The 16,627-nt window shown below is 35.8% G+C and overlaps 1 protein-coding gene across 4 annotated transcripts in view; it reads right to left on the bottom strand.

Annotated features, from left to right (window-relative positions):
• Positions 1-8,243: 8,243 nt before the first annotated feature.
• Ome (omega) overlaps positions 8,244-16,627 on the bottom strand; it is a 63,259-nt gene continuing 54,875 nt past the window's right edge. For all 4 annotated transcript variants that reach the window (XM_064036547.1, XM_064036546.1, XM_064036545.1 and 1 more), the window contains 11 exons: positions 14,659-14,750; positions 14,218-14,338; positions 13,759-13,851; positions 13,239-13,372; positions 12,819-13,029; positions 12,342-12,526; positions 11,726-11,920; positions 11,265-11,422; positions 10,864-10,949; positions 10,466-10,591; positions 8,244-9,213 (listed from right to left, as the gene is read on the bottom strand). In XM_064036547.1, coding sequence (XP_063892617.1) covers positions 9,124-9,213; positions 10,466-10,591; positions 10,864-10,949; positions 11,265-11,422; positions 11,726-11,920; positions 12,342-12,526; positions 12,819-13,029; positions 13,239-13,372; positions 13,759-13,851; positions 14,218-14,338; positions 14,659-14,750 — 1,491 coding nt within the window. In that variant the 3' untranslated portion in view covers positions 8,244-9,123. The remainder of the gene's footprint in view (positions 9,214-10,465; positions 10,592-10,863; positions 10,950-11,264; positions 11,423-11,725; positions 11,921-12,341; positions 12,527-12,818; positions 13,030-13,238; positions 13,373-13,758; positions 13,852-14,217; positions 14,339-14,658; positions 14,751-16,627) is intronic.

Raw genomic sequence — 16,627 nt, 5'->3', positions numbered from 1 at the left:
CCGAAATAAACGTACGAACGAACGTAAAGAATAGTGCGAAAACATGGTAAAACAACTCCAGATTTCCGCCTGATATAACACAATTTACTCTAGGAAACCAACCACTTTCGGAATGTAAACACTACTAATAAACAAACTGAGGTTTCTCTGACACTGGCAGGATTCCTTCACCTAGAAAGGGTTAAAAGCGTAACCGATACATGATATTTGAACTAACTTAAAAGGGTACACTTGGTTGCCTCTCAATTTCCTTCGACAAACAACCTATTATTATGTTTGGTTGGGTCCAAATCACTGGATACTTGATACTGAGTGTGCTGATTTTGAGAAGGTATTTGCCTTTCTAGTTTCGTGAATTACGTAAGGTAGATTTTAAGGTAGGTGTTTAAACTGATGATTTTTAAAAATACCTAGGTACCAATAATAACGTTGAAAACCACCGTTTCATTTTAGCCAAAAAGACAACTAGATACAAAAATTGATCACAATATAATATTTTGAAATGGACTAACCTTAAAATAGAATAGAGATCTAAGAGGAAGGAACTCAATCAAATTCAAACTATAGGGAGCTTTTCCACAAAAGTTGCATAAAAATAAGGTTCAATGTTAGAAAGAAAACCCTCTAAAACTTTAGTAATCTATATTTTATTATATAAAACATATATTTTATAAAACAGCCTACATATTTGGGAAGAAAGTTACATCTACTTGAAATAGGATAAGTTAGGTCAGTTGGCGTACTCCCAAAAGGCTAAGAACAAAAGTAGTTTCCTTCAAATTAGTCTCCCGGGCAGATGGTGCTGTACTTACTTTTATCCGTCATTATTTATATATAGATGGCCTTTTTTACTGGTTTTGAAGCTTCTGAAATGTGTTTTTATGTTTTTTAAACGAAATTTTTTAACAACTAATTCTACTCATATAATTTTTGTGCAGTATTTGGTTTGTAACGTTTCAGACTCAATTTTGAACGTCACATTATACAGTATGTATCACTTAGCTTTAGGTTTAATCGCCTCACAAGCCCTAGTGTCAGAGTTTTCTCAAATCCGCTCGACGGCTTCTGACGTGGGATTGTAACAAAGTCTGCTAGTGAGTAGCATTCCTGACTGACGAGCATTCGCGTACAATGTGCTAAATATAGCAATGCTCGAATCTGTAACATTACAGGTGAATGCTCCGAGTGAAAGAGCACCTTAATTCACAATATTTTGGAGATAAACGAGCATTCACTCAATCACTTAGGTAATATAATTTGTACTACTAATTATTTTATAAATAAGAATATTTCTCAATAATATGATTATTTTTCAGAGTATATTAGCATCTGTTTTCAAGAAATAATTTATGAAGATAAATTGTTTTGTTAAAGGTACATTTACCTTTTATGATTTAATTTATGACATGTTTTGTTAATTTATGCTTTAGCATCAATCACGTGCTAGGATTATAATGTAAGCTTGAGAAATTCTTGGAAATTGTTAGTCGTAAATAATAATATGATATTCATCTACTCTATCAAAATATAAGAATGAAAATATGTAAAGAATCTTCGAACAAAGTTATGCTGATACATTTTAGTGCATATACATTTGCTATCTTTTCACCAAATAGAGAACTTAATCACACGTTTATAATTATCACAGTTACATTGATATTAGAAATACCTCTTACTTAGAATTATTTTTTCCAGGGCAAGAACTCATTGTACCGCAAGTATGAGAAATATCTCGATCATACGAAGAATTCTTTGAAAAGTACGTATTATTGCACAATATTGAAGATAATAGAATATAATAGCAATGTTATTCACTCATATTTCATATATTACATACAATCGTTGTGCGATACTAATGTAATGTTGTACGTACACGCACATTTCGATTTAGTACCAAATTATGGGTTCTTGAATACTGAACTTAGAGATTATTGTTTTAGGAAATGACCATAGATTGAAATACTAGGCCATATAAGTCCTAGGTCAAGTAATGATTGTCGTGTTAGACGTTCTGGGTTAAGAGGCTTACGCCTTCCCAAACCTCTTAGGTCCACCTGAGACAAATCTCAAACTAAGCTAGCTATTATTAAACAACCGTAGATATACTCAGGATATTGTGGGCAGTGCACTCCCAAACTCTATACTGGGTCTGCTTTTAAAGACAGTCACCATTTGCCATTATTTTACTGTTCAAAATTATATACGGAAAAAACTATAAATTGTTTAAGTCCAAATCATGATTGTCTACTCTATTAAGCATCATGCCATTGAAATAGAGTGAGCCCTACATTTATTTTTAAAGATGGGTAACTGTTTACATCTGCCTGTTTTAGGCATCTATCAGACATCGAGCGGTCTCGCTGGCAAGCGTTAAAGCGGTCAGTTTTGTGTTCTTTGTGTCATATTACGTTATATAGAAAGCTCACACAGGAGGCATTCTGACCGCGTCGGTCAAGTAGAAGTAGTAGTTGTAGAGCTCGAACGCCAAACTGACCGTGACGGCTCCCTGCTTGATAGATCCCTCAATTGTCTTGTTTATTTTTTACAGTAAAAAACCATATTATCCCAAAAAACCCGAACTACCAAAAAACTATCGTCCACCTATTACCTCCACTTAGTCCGTGCACGCTGTAAAAAAATCTTGACCATTAATGAAAGTCCACGTCTGCCCGCTTTCTTCGAAATCAGTAAGGAATGTTCCTTCATTAAGCCCGTCAGTCTTTGCTCGCGATGTTTTTTCACAGATGAAGATAGATGGTGCCCTTAAACAGAATTCAAGGCAAAAACATAAGAATAAATTAGCGGAGTTCTCTTTTCTTTAGTTCGCGGCCCTTGCGGCGTTTATGTACGAAAACATCTTCTCGAAAAATAGTCTATTGTGTGGATAATTTGATAGTCAAATGGTGTAATTTTTGTGTTCTAGTTTGAAGTGTTTGTTATCTTCGTTTTGGGGCTTGAACTTTGAAGCAACCATACAAATCTTATATGGTGAAAGTATGACAAATTATATTATCAATCACAGATATAGCTAGTTATTTGAGAAATAATTGACGAAAGTTAGTAATTGTAGCGAAACTAGATCCAAGCTGCTTAATAAGCACTTAAGTCTGTTAGAATACTTCATTTTCATTTCATATATTTTATATCTAAAAACATTATAAAAAAGTGACTATCGAAAACATAAGATACCTATTATAAAAAAAAGAAAACAAATCAAAGAAAAAAATAATCTGAGCACAGCCTTTTAGTTTCCGATTTCACTTTCAGGGTAAGTAAATTACTTTGCACCCGTACTTACATTTGTTTGTCCGTATCGGTTTCCAACTTGTGCCTGAGAACGTTGTTAAGGAAAAGGAGGAAAATGCTTTCCTGGAATTCGATTAATAAAAGTTTGTTTTTTTCCTATTTCTGAAGATTTTTTTGAAGTTGGGGAAAAATCGAGGAAAAGTCACCAATATATTTCCTCATATTTATGTAAAATGAGTATTTAAACCAAAGGACCTGTCACCTTCTATTAACTTTTCTTGGTGTAAGGAACATCAAAAGAGTACTAAGGAAATAATGATTAATGCTGTGCTAGAATGCTCTTTTTTATCTCTAGTTCTTCAGGGCTAAACACACCTGTACGGTATCACACGCTTTCTTGTCTGTACTGAATAATTGTTTCCCAACAAAAACGAACGAAAAATCTGCTTAGCAAAACACACAATACTACTTATTGGGGCCATGTCTCAATATTTTCGAACTTACAAAATATTCTTTTTTTCAGTAATTCTTTTGAACATCTACAGGGACTCGATATCCATCTTTTGTTCCCAGTATTTTGGCAGCAGGTGTATTTAACTGAAGAACTTTATGAATTATCGTCCTACTTAGGCGTTTTGTAACATTTTTTATTATCAATGAGCTAGGAAACTGCACAATTTAAACTTGGAACGAGTTTGATTGCTCGTAAATAAGGCCGAAATTGCTCGATTAAGTTTTTATGTAAAGAAGGATGGTTACTTAATGGGCAGAGACAAAGATAATAGGATGTTATTGGAATTGCAAACGTTGGAGATAAGTTATAGGAGTTATTAATGAGTCCTATTAAAATAGTAGCTGAAGTATTAAAGTTGTGGACATATTTCAGGCACACCTAATTATTTTGGTGGATTTTTACTGTAGTTAGTAAACGAAAACAGTATTTATAGTATTTGTCTGTAAGTGCCTACTTAATTTAAACATTTGTTGTGAGTGGACTTGACATAGATAGATACACGTACATATTTATGCAATAGAGCAGCTGTGGTGTGTATCAGCTTAACTCGTGTCACGTAGACTGTCCAGTCTTAGTGTAAGCTACCTATCACTCAAATGAGACAAGATTTATGGAAACCATGTTATTGATGCATGTAGCGTTTAATAGGTAATCTGTGGAACATTTATACAGCCAGTATATAATTAATTAACGAATTTAACTTTTGTCTACATACTCGAAATTAGTTGAATTAAAGTACCCACTAAATTGAATTTAAGTTTAACTTTTCAGGCTATACCTACACTGCTTTGAATCACTAGTTACCAAATACCTATCTAGGTTCAATACCTATAAAAATAGTGCCAACGCAACAGCCTAAAACCTAAAAACTTTCCACATTTAGTATCTGATCTAAACCCTAAAAAGTCAAGTTTTACCAAAAACAAAGATACCCAACTAAAGATGCTTTCGACCCGCGAATAATCTGGGACAGTAAACAGTGGTGAGTTTTCTATAAAAAGGCAGTAAAAGCTTCGGACGGCCCACTAATCATGTTCGGCTAAAAAGGGTCAGATGCTGAACTATTTGTCAAGATGTCGCCTTATCTTAGATACGGATGGATAAGTTGCAGGTGATGTGTAATTTTAGTACTAAGTATATACCTGCACCCACTTTCAAAATCAATGTAGCTACTTACTGTGTGACACCCATCTTTGTTAATAGTTTTTTTTAAGGATCACAGAATTAGGACAATACATATATAGTTTAAAATGTAAGTACCGTGGAAACAGTGCACGAATCCACGTGTAAGTTTACCCAAGTTTATTTACTCAACTTTGTACATACTTTTTAAACGATTTCTCAAATAATAAGAGATTCGCAATTCGGATATTTGTTTTTTTTTGTGTATTTATGAAGGTGTACTTAATGTAAATAGTATACCAGTAGAGAAGTGTATATTCGGTTTTTAAACACAAAAAATATTAATATTTGGGATACATTTATGATATATCTTCATTAATAACTTCCTCGTGGTTTCCGGAAAATAAAGGCACGTGTAAGTAATGGAGCGAAAACAAATACTTGAGTAAGTTATGCTAATGTTTTGATCACTTTATTATATGAGGAAATATTTTCAATTACGCTTTTCGGATCAATTACGATGGGATAAAGGCTATTTTTCTAAGATAACAAGACCAATTTATTCGAGTTTTGTAATCATCAGATGAGATAGAGGTGAAATACGTGCTTGTGATCAATAAAAAAACCTGTAATTGGTATCGAATAGGTTATAATAATACTTACAGCTTCATAATGCAGAGTTAATTTGAAAATACTGACCCAAAGAAAATCTTTCTATAATACATTACCACGGTCTGACCTCAAGCTTGTATGCAGAGAATAAAAAAATAACTTACCTAGTTAAATATTTTTTATAAAACCTTAAGCTTCGCAAACTTTGCTTCGGACGTAAAATCGAAGTGTACTCTGCATAGAAATGCAGTGTAAAATCCTCGCTCGGATTTTAATTTATTATGAATAAATAATGCATGAGCACCCAATCAGAAACTGCATAGTAATTAGTTTGAATACTTAATTCCTTGCATGTCTTGTTTTGAAAGAGAAAATCTGCAATCCAGAATATTTTCAGGAATTATGGTAATGGGACTGATATTTGTTTTTTCTATTGATTCTTTTCTTATAATAAAAAAAATAGCATTCATTTTTCATTACTCATCATCATTTCCCAAACCTTTGCCCAACTGTGCTGGGTCCGGTATCCAGTCTAACCCGATGCAGCTGAGTACCAGTGTTTTACAAGGAGCGACTGCATATCTGACCTTCTCAACCCAGTTAGCCGAGCAACCCAATACCTCGGTTAGATTGGTTGTCACACTGGCTTTAGACTAGTATGTAGCTATTCATAATCTTTTTTTTTTTGTACTTTTTTGTTTTATCGAGGAGTTTTTACACAAATGGGAGAGATAAAATATAACACTACAAGTCCAATTTATTGCACATTACACTTATTGCTCAATTACCTATTCGCGTCGACTGGCGTGCAGCCAAAAAGCTCTAAACGATTTATTCCTTCCTTAACAAATGTTAATGTACACAAACTTCTTGGCATAACACCATTTCTACTATCAGCATTTATTTTATGGAAATACCTTTTAGAATAAATTACTTTTAATATAGCTACTCGAGGAAAAAATATTCGTAAATGTTGCCGTATACACTACCAATAAAAACAATTTAATAATACCGACTTCAAACCTTCTCCTAAGTCTGACAAATACTTTAAACCGCATAAGAATCCAGCGTAACGTGTGATAATCGCGCACAGACATACCATACCTACATACCAAACCTCACTCAATGAAATTCACTATCACTTAAATCTTCTATCAGAAGATTTAAGTGATAGTGAATTTCCTTATCCAAACAACCTAAGTATAAAAGCTAAAATCTCCTTTAAACCAGCCCACAACCAGCCCTACAAAAATACGAAACACACCAACAAAGTGAAAGCTAAAACATTTTAGACACCTTGGCACCTAATTCTATAATTCCCACTTTATATAGGTACACTCAAACCTGTACAAAACACATTGTCTGGTACATAAAAACACCCTTTGTAAATAAAAGCGTTAAAAATTACATCCTTGTATCGTAAAAAGAAAATGGCGCGAAAGTGTTTTTTTTTTCAGGCGGTAATGGCGTCTGACATACGGGGATAGGCTTTTAACTCATGAACATGTGAAATGTGTCTGACACGTAGCTATTTGAATGGTTTTCTCTTAGATTAAAAGTAGAATTCCGTGGGTCGCGGCTGACGCAGCCGCGCGCGGCTTACGACAGTCGTCGGCCGCGCGCGACAATAGTCAACATATGAAAATGTATGGCGCCGCTGCCGAGGCTCGCGACAGTCGCGCGCGGCCAACGAATTTCGTAAGCCGCGCGCGGCATTGTGTTGAAATTAGTAGATTTTGTTCGTCCGTTCCCTCTAGTCGAAGTGCTAATTGATATCCTTGAAGAAGAAGAGGATGACGTGTTACTGTGGCTGTATTATGAAAATAGATTACCAATCGACCCTATCTTTAAAAAGTAGAAATGATGAAGGATACTACCAAATACTGATTCAAAAGCATTTGTATTGTAATGAAAACAAAAGGAAGTTTTGCCGACTAAATAAAAAACAATTCAATTCTGGTTCTACTAAAATTCTATAGATGTTATTAAGCGCTAGACCATGTTGAGATGCATACGGCCGCGCGCGGCTCACGAAATTCGTCGGCCGCGCGCGACTGTCGCGAGCCTCGGCAGCGGTGCCATACATTTTCATATGTTGACTATTGTCGCGCGCGGCCGACGACTGTCGTAAGCCGCGCGCGGCTGTCGTAGCCGCTATCCACGGAATTCTACCTTTAAGGCTTTCTTTAGGAAGATATTTTCTTGAGCATTTGTTTCTGATCGGCCAATTCTGATCGAGGAATTATAACTGTCTTTTAAAAATTGTCTTTATTTGGCAAGCTGTTGAAATCACAGTTAACATATTATAATGGAATGGTCATCATCATCATCAGCCTATCGCAGTCCACTGCTGGACATAGGCCTCTCCAAGTGCACGCCACTGAAATCGATTTTCGGCTTCTCGCATCCAGCTCCTGCCAGCCGTCAAGTCATCACTCCACCGTGCCTGAGGACGTCCTACACTACATTTGCCGAGGCGTGGTCTCCACTCTAGAACTCATTTACCCCAACGGTTATCGGTTCTTCGGCTAATATGGCCAGCCCACTGAAACTTTAGCTTGCTGATTCGGTGGGCTATGTCGATGACCTTGGTTCTCTGACGGATAGCAACTGCTCCAGGATCTACAACAGATGCTGAACGACCTGACTGAATCTTCTCTACGCATCGGCCTACCGATGAACTTGGACAAAACCAAGGTCTCGAAGGGTTCTCGAATGGAATGGTAAAGGAGAAAAATCAAATAAGTCATTGTAGAAAACACATTTATTATATTAGATATTTTGTACTTAAAGTACTTAAAATATTTACAAACGAAATCAATATCATGATTCATTGAAACTATACATACAGCAAACTATTTAATTATAAATTATTATGTCAGGTGTTACTGTTTCACATAAATAGGTATTTGATAACAATATCTAGGTACATAATATCCACCGAAAACCCTGTTTCATACTATTAACATTGGCAACTTTAAGTAACTTCACAATACTCAAAATACTTACTTCAGTTTAAAATTATTTACATGACTCGTTATATATCATATAAATTATTGCGCTATTAGACAGGTAACTTTGTATTTTTTATTACTATAGATAGAATATAATTATTATATTATTGTATTCACATTTAAAGTGTGGTTGAACAAAATATAGTTGTTGGAGTAAATAATAGCATTCATATTGAACAATATTTATAACATTTTGTTCATAGCCTTAACGTTTAAGAATACGTTTTGAAACAACGTAAAATCCGTTTTTCACAAACTGGAGCTTCACCATATTTTAATCATCGTATCTTGATATCTTAATCATTAATCGAAATGGTGAGAATTAGAACGTCGTATCGAAGACGATTAGTTGAGAAAAGGCTAGGCAATTGATGAATAATCGGGAAACATCTCGCAAAGATTGACACAAAAAACTATTCTGCATAATAACCAATGTAAGTACGTATTTCAGCTCTTCTTTAAACTTACAAATAAATAAATATCAATTTCACTGTCAAAATATGTTCAATTGTTCTATTTGTCATTGCTCTGTTAATATCTTTATTTGTATATGAAAATACGATAATTTACTACTAAGTAGAGGTATCACTGAGCAAACGGGTTCGAGTGTGGCGCTTAGAACATGTGCTCTTGAAGGAACTTCTCTAGTGCGTGGTACAAATGCGGCCGCACTCCCACCAGGCCGTGGTCTTCGTCTGTGTAGCTCTGTGAAGAAAGTTAAATGTTAATATGAAAACTGATTGAAACAAACTAAAATATGTAAGCAACTTTTCAAATACGCTTTTATAAAAGAAACAACAAGAACATTTAAAAAAATGATAGATATTTGATATGTCGTAATTAGTCTCTACAGTTTATTTTTGCGTGCTAATTGCCCTATAAACGTGTTTTATATTCAGAATCTACACGCCCGCACATAATTATTCAGTACTAGCCGTTTTCCCGCAGTTTCACCCGCGTCCCGTGGTAACTACTGCCCGTACTGGGATGAAATATAGCCTATGTTACTCGTGGATAATGTAGCTTTCGAATGGTGAAAGAATTTAAAAAAACGGTCCGGTAGTTTTTGAGCCTATTCATTACAACCAAACAAACAAACAAACAAAGTTTTCCTCTTTATAATATTAGTATAAATAATTCTGTACAACAAGTACTGAAATGCATTTTTTCATTTTCGCAATCTAGGTTAGATATTATAATACGATCTAACTGTATATAAGGATTATACTTGTCACTCCAAAGTCGCCTATCACAGCGACAATAAATAACAATATACCAAAGATAAACCAAACATTTTCAATACATGTCAAATGTATGTTTAAAAGAACGATTACCATCTAATTGGCTAGAATTCAACATACCTACAATAAACTACCTAAGAAGTACCTACACTGAATACCTGCAGTATATCAAGTCAGAGGTCCCAAGAGCGCTGAGCCAGCGAATGTTCTAGAGCCCATTATTTATATAAACGAGCGGATATTTCCTCACACATTACTTCACGATGTTGAGTAGGATAACTTAGGAGAATTGCTTCGAGTTTGTGCCTTCTTTTAATGTAAGGCAAGGGTTAAATGGTTGAATTTATTAGCTGGGAATACGTTTCGTCTGGGGTGAGTAATGTTGCTGTTTAGGAAATTCAATGTTTTATGCAGGCTCTTATTTTTTTATTTAATACATCTGTTCATCTATTGCGTTGTTTTATTACCGAAAAAACGACAGGATTAAATCTAGTATGTTGATCAACAAAACGTGGATGGACCATTAGGGCTTCTACATAATCACGGATGCAACGCTGATAGATTTACTTTTTAAACTGAGTACTTCTCCTAAGTATAAAATTCTATTCTCGTCTGTACCCACTATGTCGCTTCACAAGCTCTCTGCTTATTGAGTTCTTCGACAACTTTGGTTATAACCCAAGAAAATGTTCCTTAAATCCTTAGTTTGGACTCACCATCTGCGTGAAGTAAACATCTCGCCTCTGCAGCATGCGCGAGAGCAACATGGCGTGCTGGTAGTGCACGTTGTCGTCCGCCGTGCCGTGGATCAGGAAGTAGCTCTTCTCGCGAAGGGCCTCCGCCTAGGAAAGAAAAGTAAATTAGAAGGGGGTCAAGAAAAGGTTTATCTACACCATCTAACTTCCAATTACGTTATTTAGTGATGAGGTGACCGAATATAAATATTCGGGAATCTTTGAATATTTTTGAAATATTTTTATTTCAATATGCCTTTGCAGGCTCTAGTGAAGCACAATGATTGCACGCTCTAAAACAACAGTAAGTTGTTTTGAACTTTTCTTTTACCTTGTAACTAGAAATTTTAAAACTTCAATAATGTTTTATGAACACTTACAACTTGTTCCGTAAGAAGTGATGACACTGCGTAACCTTCCGCATTTGTCGATGGCAGATCCATGTAACGTTCAGTGTAGATTGTATCTGTAAAAGTATTAAGGAACTTTTATTTTAGTGGTGGAAGACAGTGGAAACGTTAAGTTTTCAATTGCACTGGCTACTCACTACATACCCCAAATGCGCAAGCAATAAACAACACGAGGCAAGTGTTAAAGAACATCTGGTCAGTCCAACCAAAAGTTGTCGCCTTCATAGCCTATAAAAGTCCACTGTTGGACAATGGCCTCCGCTAAACTGGGCAGATTTCCCCATTCGGCAAGCGTGTTGGTTAGCGCAGTGTGAGATATTTTTTAGCTTCAGAGCCGGCCAATAAAGCCCAGCTGTTCTAAGAATACTCACCATAGAACCTCCAGTCAACAACAGGAGCGACAGCAGCAGCACAGCGGAACACTGAGCCACCTTCAGCTAAAGCCTTACTGGCCGCGTAACCACCGTATGACCAACCCCAGATGCACGTGCGGTTACCATCGATCCAGTTCAAGTTGTCTTGTAGGTATCTGAGGAATTCATTCTTTAGTTTAGTTTCGTTGATAAACCTTGCTTTTGGACTTGAAGCCCCTTGAAATACAGTCTCCTGATTGGAAAAATATTTCCTGAACAATATGGAATAGAGAGAATTTTGTTTGCTTATTTTTCTTTGTATACCTACCAGACAATTACATCTCTGCAAATGTTTATTTTAGGGCTTACATACTGCAATCAAAGAACAATAAGTGATCATGTGGTAGAAGAAAGACAGTAGACACATTACATTATTCTTTCAAACAGTTGTACTCCCAAAATCTTCACACTCAACTTACTTAGTAACACTGATCTGGTCTTCAATCTCCACTGTTCCAAGCCTCCTGTTGAGAGCGAACATGTTGGTAACGCCTCGAAGGCCGGAGCCTCGTCCATCAATGTGCGCGATGGCGATGCCCCACCGACTGACAAGGGAGCTGCCCCAGTCGAGCGTCCATTGTTTTGTCACTAGAGCTGTGTCGGGACCTCCGTACCTGGTAATGAGGAATTAGGTCATTAGCTGCAAAATAATTCGTGTGAAGTTCGGCTTACTACGTTTTCTGAAATTTTCTTCAATATTATTGACTTGAATTGACATTATAGGGCCATGTACAAGGTTAGAACTAAATTGTAGTAAAAAAAAACAGAAATTTCAGTGAGTGTAGTAGTCTTGTTAATCATTAAAATCATCGCAATACTAAATGGTTTCTTTCAATGTGAATTGAGCCTTATTTACTACATAATACGATTTTTGTTAGACCTGTTTGTATGACCTCATGATTGTTTCCAAAAAGCAGCTGGTATCGCCGTTTTTTCAGCTAAAAGACGTGTACTGCTACACACATTCTATAGCCCTATGGGTTTCTTCGTTTATTCGGCACTTTGAATGGTTTTCAGCGACAACTGTGGACTTACACATAAACAAGCAGCGGCACATTAGTCCTGTTCTGATAGTCAGCGGGTGCCTGTATATGCACATCAGCGGGCGGTAAGCCGACGCCCACGTTCACGTTGAGGCGCAGGCTGGCCGGCAGCACGCGGTTGCTGGTGATGGAGCGCAGTTCGGCGCTGTCGTCCCATACGCGAACTAGGGAGCCGTTCTGGAATTTATTTAATTTTTTAAATTATGAATTGGATTCTTTTATTTTTTAGAATAAGCGCAGGCTTTAACAATAATTCAAATTCTGATGACATTATAGGTAGGTAAGTCAGTTCCGTTTGTTTCAAAAGGTCATAGCTGGATCCATTCGTTCTTTAATCAGTCCTAAAGTTGGCAGGCGTTCTGCAAGACTCAAGTCCTTATTGAGCATTTGAAAGAGTCCTTATTGAGTAGTTTAACCGGTTTATTATCTAATTACGCTTACAACAACAGATTATGAAACCAAAACTTACAGTGTTAAAAATAAAGACTTGAGGCACATCAGGACCAGCACAGTTGATAGTGATCCTATCACCAGAGTTGCTGAGCATGCCTTCATTGTACAAGCATTCACCGCCATCATCAGGACGTCGGATGGCACAAGTGAAACAGAACACGCCGGTGCTGTTGGCTACAAAGATGTGTTGTTCTGCTGAGTCTTCTACGCTAGTTGCTTTGTACCATCTGGAAATGATATTCATTTCTTCATTTGAAACAATTTTGTTTTATGAAAAATAGAACGTTAAAATGGATGTCAAATGACGTACTGGTTTGTATGTCTGTTTCAATTTGGAATAGTTCTTTTTAGGTTTTTGTGGATGATCTCCTTTGGTAAGCCATTAAGTTTTATGAGTATAAATAAGAAGAAATGGGTACTTGGTACTGGTACTTACATTTCACCATTGGCGTTCCATGCCAGAATTTCAAGAACGGTGTGTGCCATGTTAATGCGATTCTGAGTTTGCCATAAAGCAGTGGTACCCTGTGATGCCTGAACGATTTGCTTGTACATAACTCCATCCACTGCCTGATAAAAATAAAATATTTTATTATTTAAGCAACATGACTAATGACAAAGTATTTCTCATTTAATTAGTGACTTGTCTGACGTTAATATTATTATTCGTATTTATATTTTTTTATTCCCATTGCTTAATAATGTTACTTATATTCGTAACTATTAAAAATGTAATTAAGGTCTATAATTGTAACAATATGGATTATGATTACCTGAAATAAATGTTTTTATTTTTTATATGACATCTATACGACAGCGTACGAACTACTACTGCGCTAAGTTGTAGAATCGTGTAAAAAGTAAGACAGATGTCGCTACTGGTAGCAAGTTTTCACTTCAAGTGTACTGACTTCGTACATTAGGAAGGTATTACGAACAGCATTTAGTTTACTCACTTGCGGCAAGATGGTGATGAAGGCATTGCCTGCTTCGTTGAAGAAGAAAGGAATGTTGTCGATCCAGCCATTTGCTTCCGTGTAGGAGTAGATCTGGAATTTAATTTATCGACACGTTAGAATTTAGGCGAGATATTAGATAGATTATTTTCTCGATTACATTTTTTTAACAGTTCTAAATTTTTTATTTTTTGTCAATAGAGAGAACATTAATCGTGTGCACTCGACACGATTTTGCCAATGGCTTTTACGAAACGACTTCAGATTAAAGTTTTTAAGGTCTCATCAAATCATATTTCTTAGGCCCACGTTTTCTTACTTATTGTGAGAGAGAAAGTTCTGGCTGACTTTTTGTAGGACCGCTGAAGTGCCTTGCGTTATCCCTATCAGCGTATTCGCCGATTATTATCGGATGTGGGGTATAGCCTTAATGTCTCAATAATATCAAATATTAACTACCAGTGTGCAAGTAGCCTGGCCATGTGTGCAGATCTGTACTCTCATAGTGGTTTGTACTCGGTCGGTCCAGACTAGAGCAATAGCCAAGTTCGAAACAAACTTCACAGTCTTCAATATGGGTCTGAAAATAGAAATAACAAAATTGTAAAAAATATATTCGACCAACACGTATAAGCTTTGGAACTTTGAAAATTCTTCCCTATTAATTAATTAAGTCTGACAAATACCTACTATGCTGACTGACACCTGCATCAACATGGGTTCAGCCAAACGTGAGAGAATCGCGCACAAACTTACATACATACAGTTCAAACTGAGGACCATATTTTTTTAAGTCGGTTCAAAATAGTCACTCTACTATCTCTAATGAATATATCATCAGGATATCAATTTCAAAAACATTTGGTTATGAAATCACTAGTTTATTCAGGAGGCACTTACTGAGTGAGATCTTCGGGAGCTGAGTATACGTTCAGAACATTGGTGTTGAGGTCGATCAGCGTCACCGTGACCAGGGGGTTGGCTGTTCCAGGCTGAAATAATAAGATCACAGGTTAAAGTCTATTAGAGTACATACAGTCATGGACACATAATTAAAGACACTGTTGGAATCTTAAATTGCTGCCGCATTTCATCTGTATTTCTTTTTTCTGATTGCTACTGGAACTTTTTTTTCTATTTTAAAATATTTAAGAGGGCATTGTGAAATATTAAAACTAAAGACTATCTTCAGTGATCCTTCGCGACAAGTTTTTTTTCGCTTTATCCGAATTTCGAGCGGTATGAACCATAACGTGGCCTGGCCATATAATTAAAGACACTCCATTTGCTCAGAGGAAGAAATGCAAATTATTAATATTATTGATGGTACTTTTCTATAACAACATTCCCTACACTGTAACTAAGCATACTAATGAGTACTAATATTTGGTTTATTTCCTTTTACCTCAATGACAGCACGACATCCCTAAGCGTGCAAGCGGTCAGTTTTGTTTTAAGTCGCTACGGGAATTTTCTTCCATGCTTCATAAAAATCTGTGTAAAATTGATCAATCTTTCATGTATGACTTATCGCCATTGTGTTTTCTGGACGATCACCAGTTTTTTTTTTATTAAATTTGCGATGGGCCAAAACAAAACCGTCATAAGTTGCTCGATCAAAGAGTCCTTTTTACTACTCTTACAGTGTTTTTCAGAACTTTTCTAATTTGGAAAGCGCTAAGGACCGGTAAATTATGCTTAGCATATAACAAAATGCTATTTCTAAAATATTATAGTACTTGAATTTGCCTATTTTTAATAATATCTTTCTAAAAGATCACCACACCAAGTAGTGGAGAGAAGCCCCACACTATTACTTTTTCGCCTCCTATGTTTGAGAACTTTCTTAGTGTATTTTGGTTCCATCTCATGTTTTGGAGGCGACTAATTTCGATACATTATTTTAGAATTATTCGTATCCCTTTGTTTAATGAGAAAAAATATACATTTTTGAACACTTGTTAACTGCACCTTTCACATTTTATAGAAATAGCCAACTACACTATGGACACGCGGTGCTTTTCCAAAAGTAACATCTTCCGATACCCATGCCTTACAGCTTTTCCCGACCCGGTTGTTGTCTAAAAGTTCTGCAGACACAATTGTCGTCCTTTTAGCATCAGATGACTCCCAAAAAAACCAGTACCGAATCATGTAAATGGTTCACTATTTGCCTATAGCACCGCCTTAAAGTCTGTTTGCGGACAAGTTTTCCTTGGGGTCGGTTTTGAGTTGTTCTCAAACCATGCCTTTTTTAGTGCCATTGATAAGAAATCTTTAATAATAAATTTATTACCGTGTCCTTACTATAGATCAAGTGGTATGAATAAATCCGTATGTCAAAATATAATATTAAAAAGCCTAAAACATTTTACTTACCAGAATTTTTGTTCTAGTCTTATTGATAGGACTAAAATAAAAAATTTAATGAAATAAACCTAAATTATGACCTAATTCGAATTTTCATAAGTATTTTACTCACTTCTAAAAAAAAGTATGGCAACTATTTGTGGCTTTCGTTTTTTTTTCTTAACTGGGCTTTAACTGTCTTTAATTAGCTGACCAGCCAAGTATCAGCTACAAAAGTTAGTGTTCATTTCCCATAGAGCTTTATATCTAAAGTATTAAAGAAAGAAAATATTTTTTGTCCTTAATTTAAAGAACACAATGTAATGTTTGTTTTAATAATTATTACACTACAGTTTATACCGTGCTTAAGCTCATGTCAGTACCATAACTATTTATTTCACTTCGAGTCGGGGGGTGTCTTTAATTATGTGTCCATGACTGTAAATATAAAAATGATATTTTGAAATTGTACAATTATGTACCAATAGTTGTCAGCGCTGTCAGATATAATTGAATATTG

Source organism: Helicoverpa armigera, chromosome 10, assembly GCF_030705265.1.
Source record: "Helicoverpa armigera isolate CAAS_96S chromosome 10, ASM3070526v1, whole genome shotgun sequence".
Lineage (NCBI taxonomy): Eukaryota > Metazoa > Arthropoda > Insecta > Lepidoptera > Noctuidae > Helicoverpa > Helicoverpa armigera.
The sequence above is the reverse complement of the archived record's forward strand: the minus strand, read 5'-3'. Positions and strand labels throughout refer to the sequence as shown.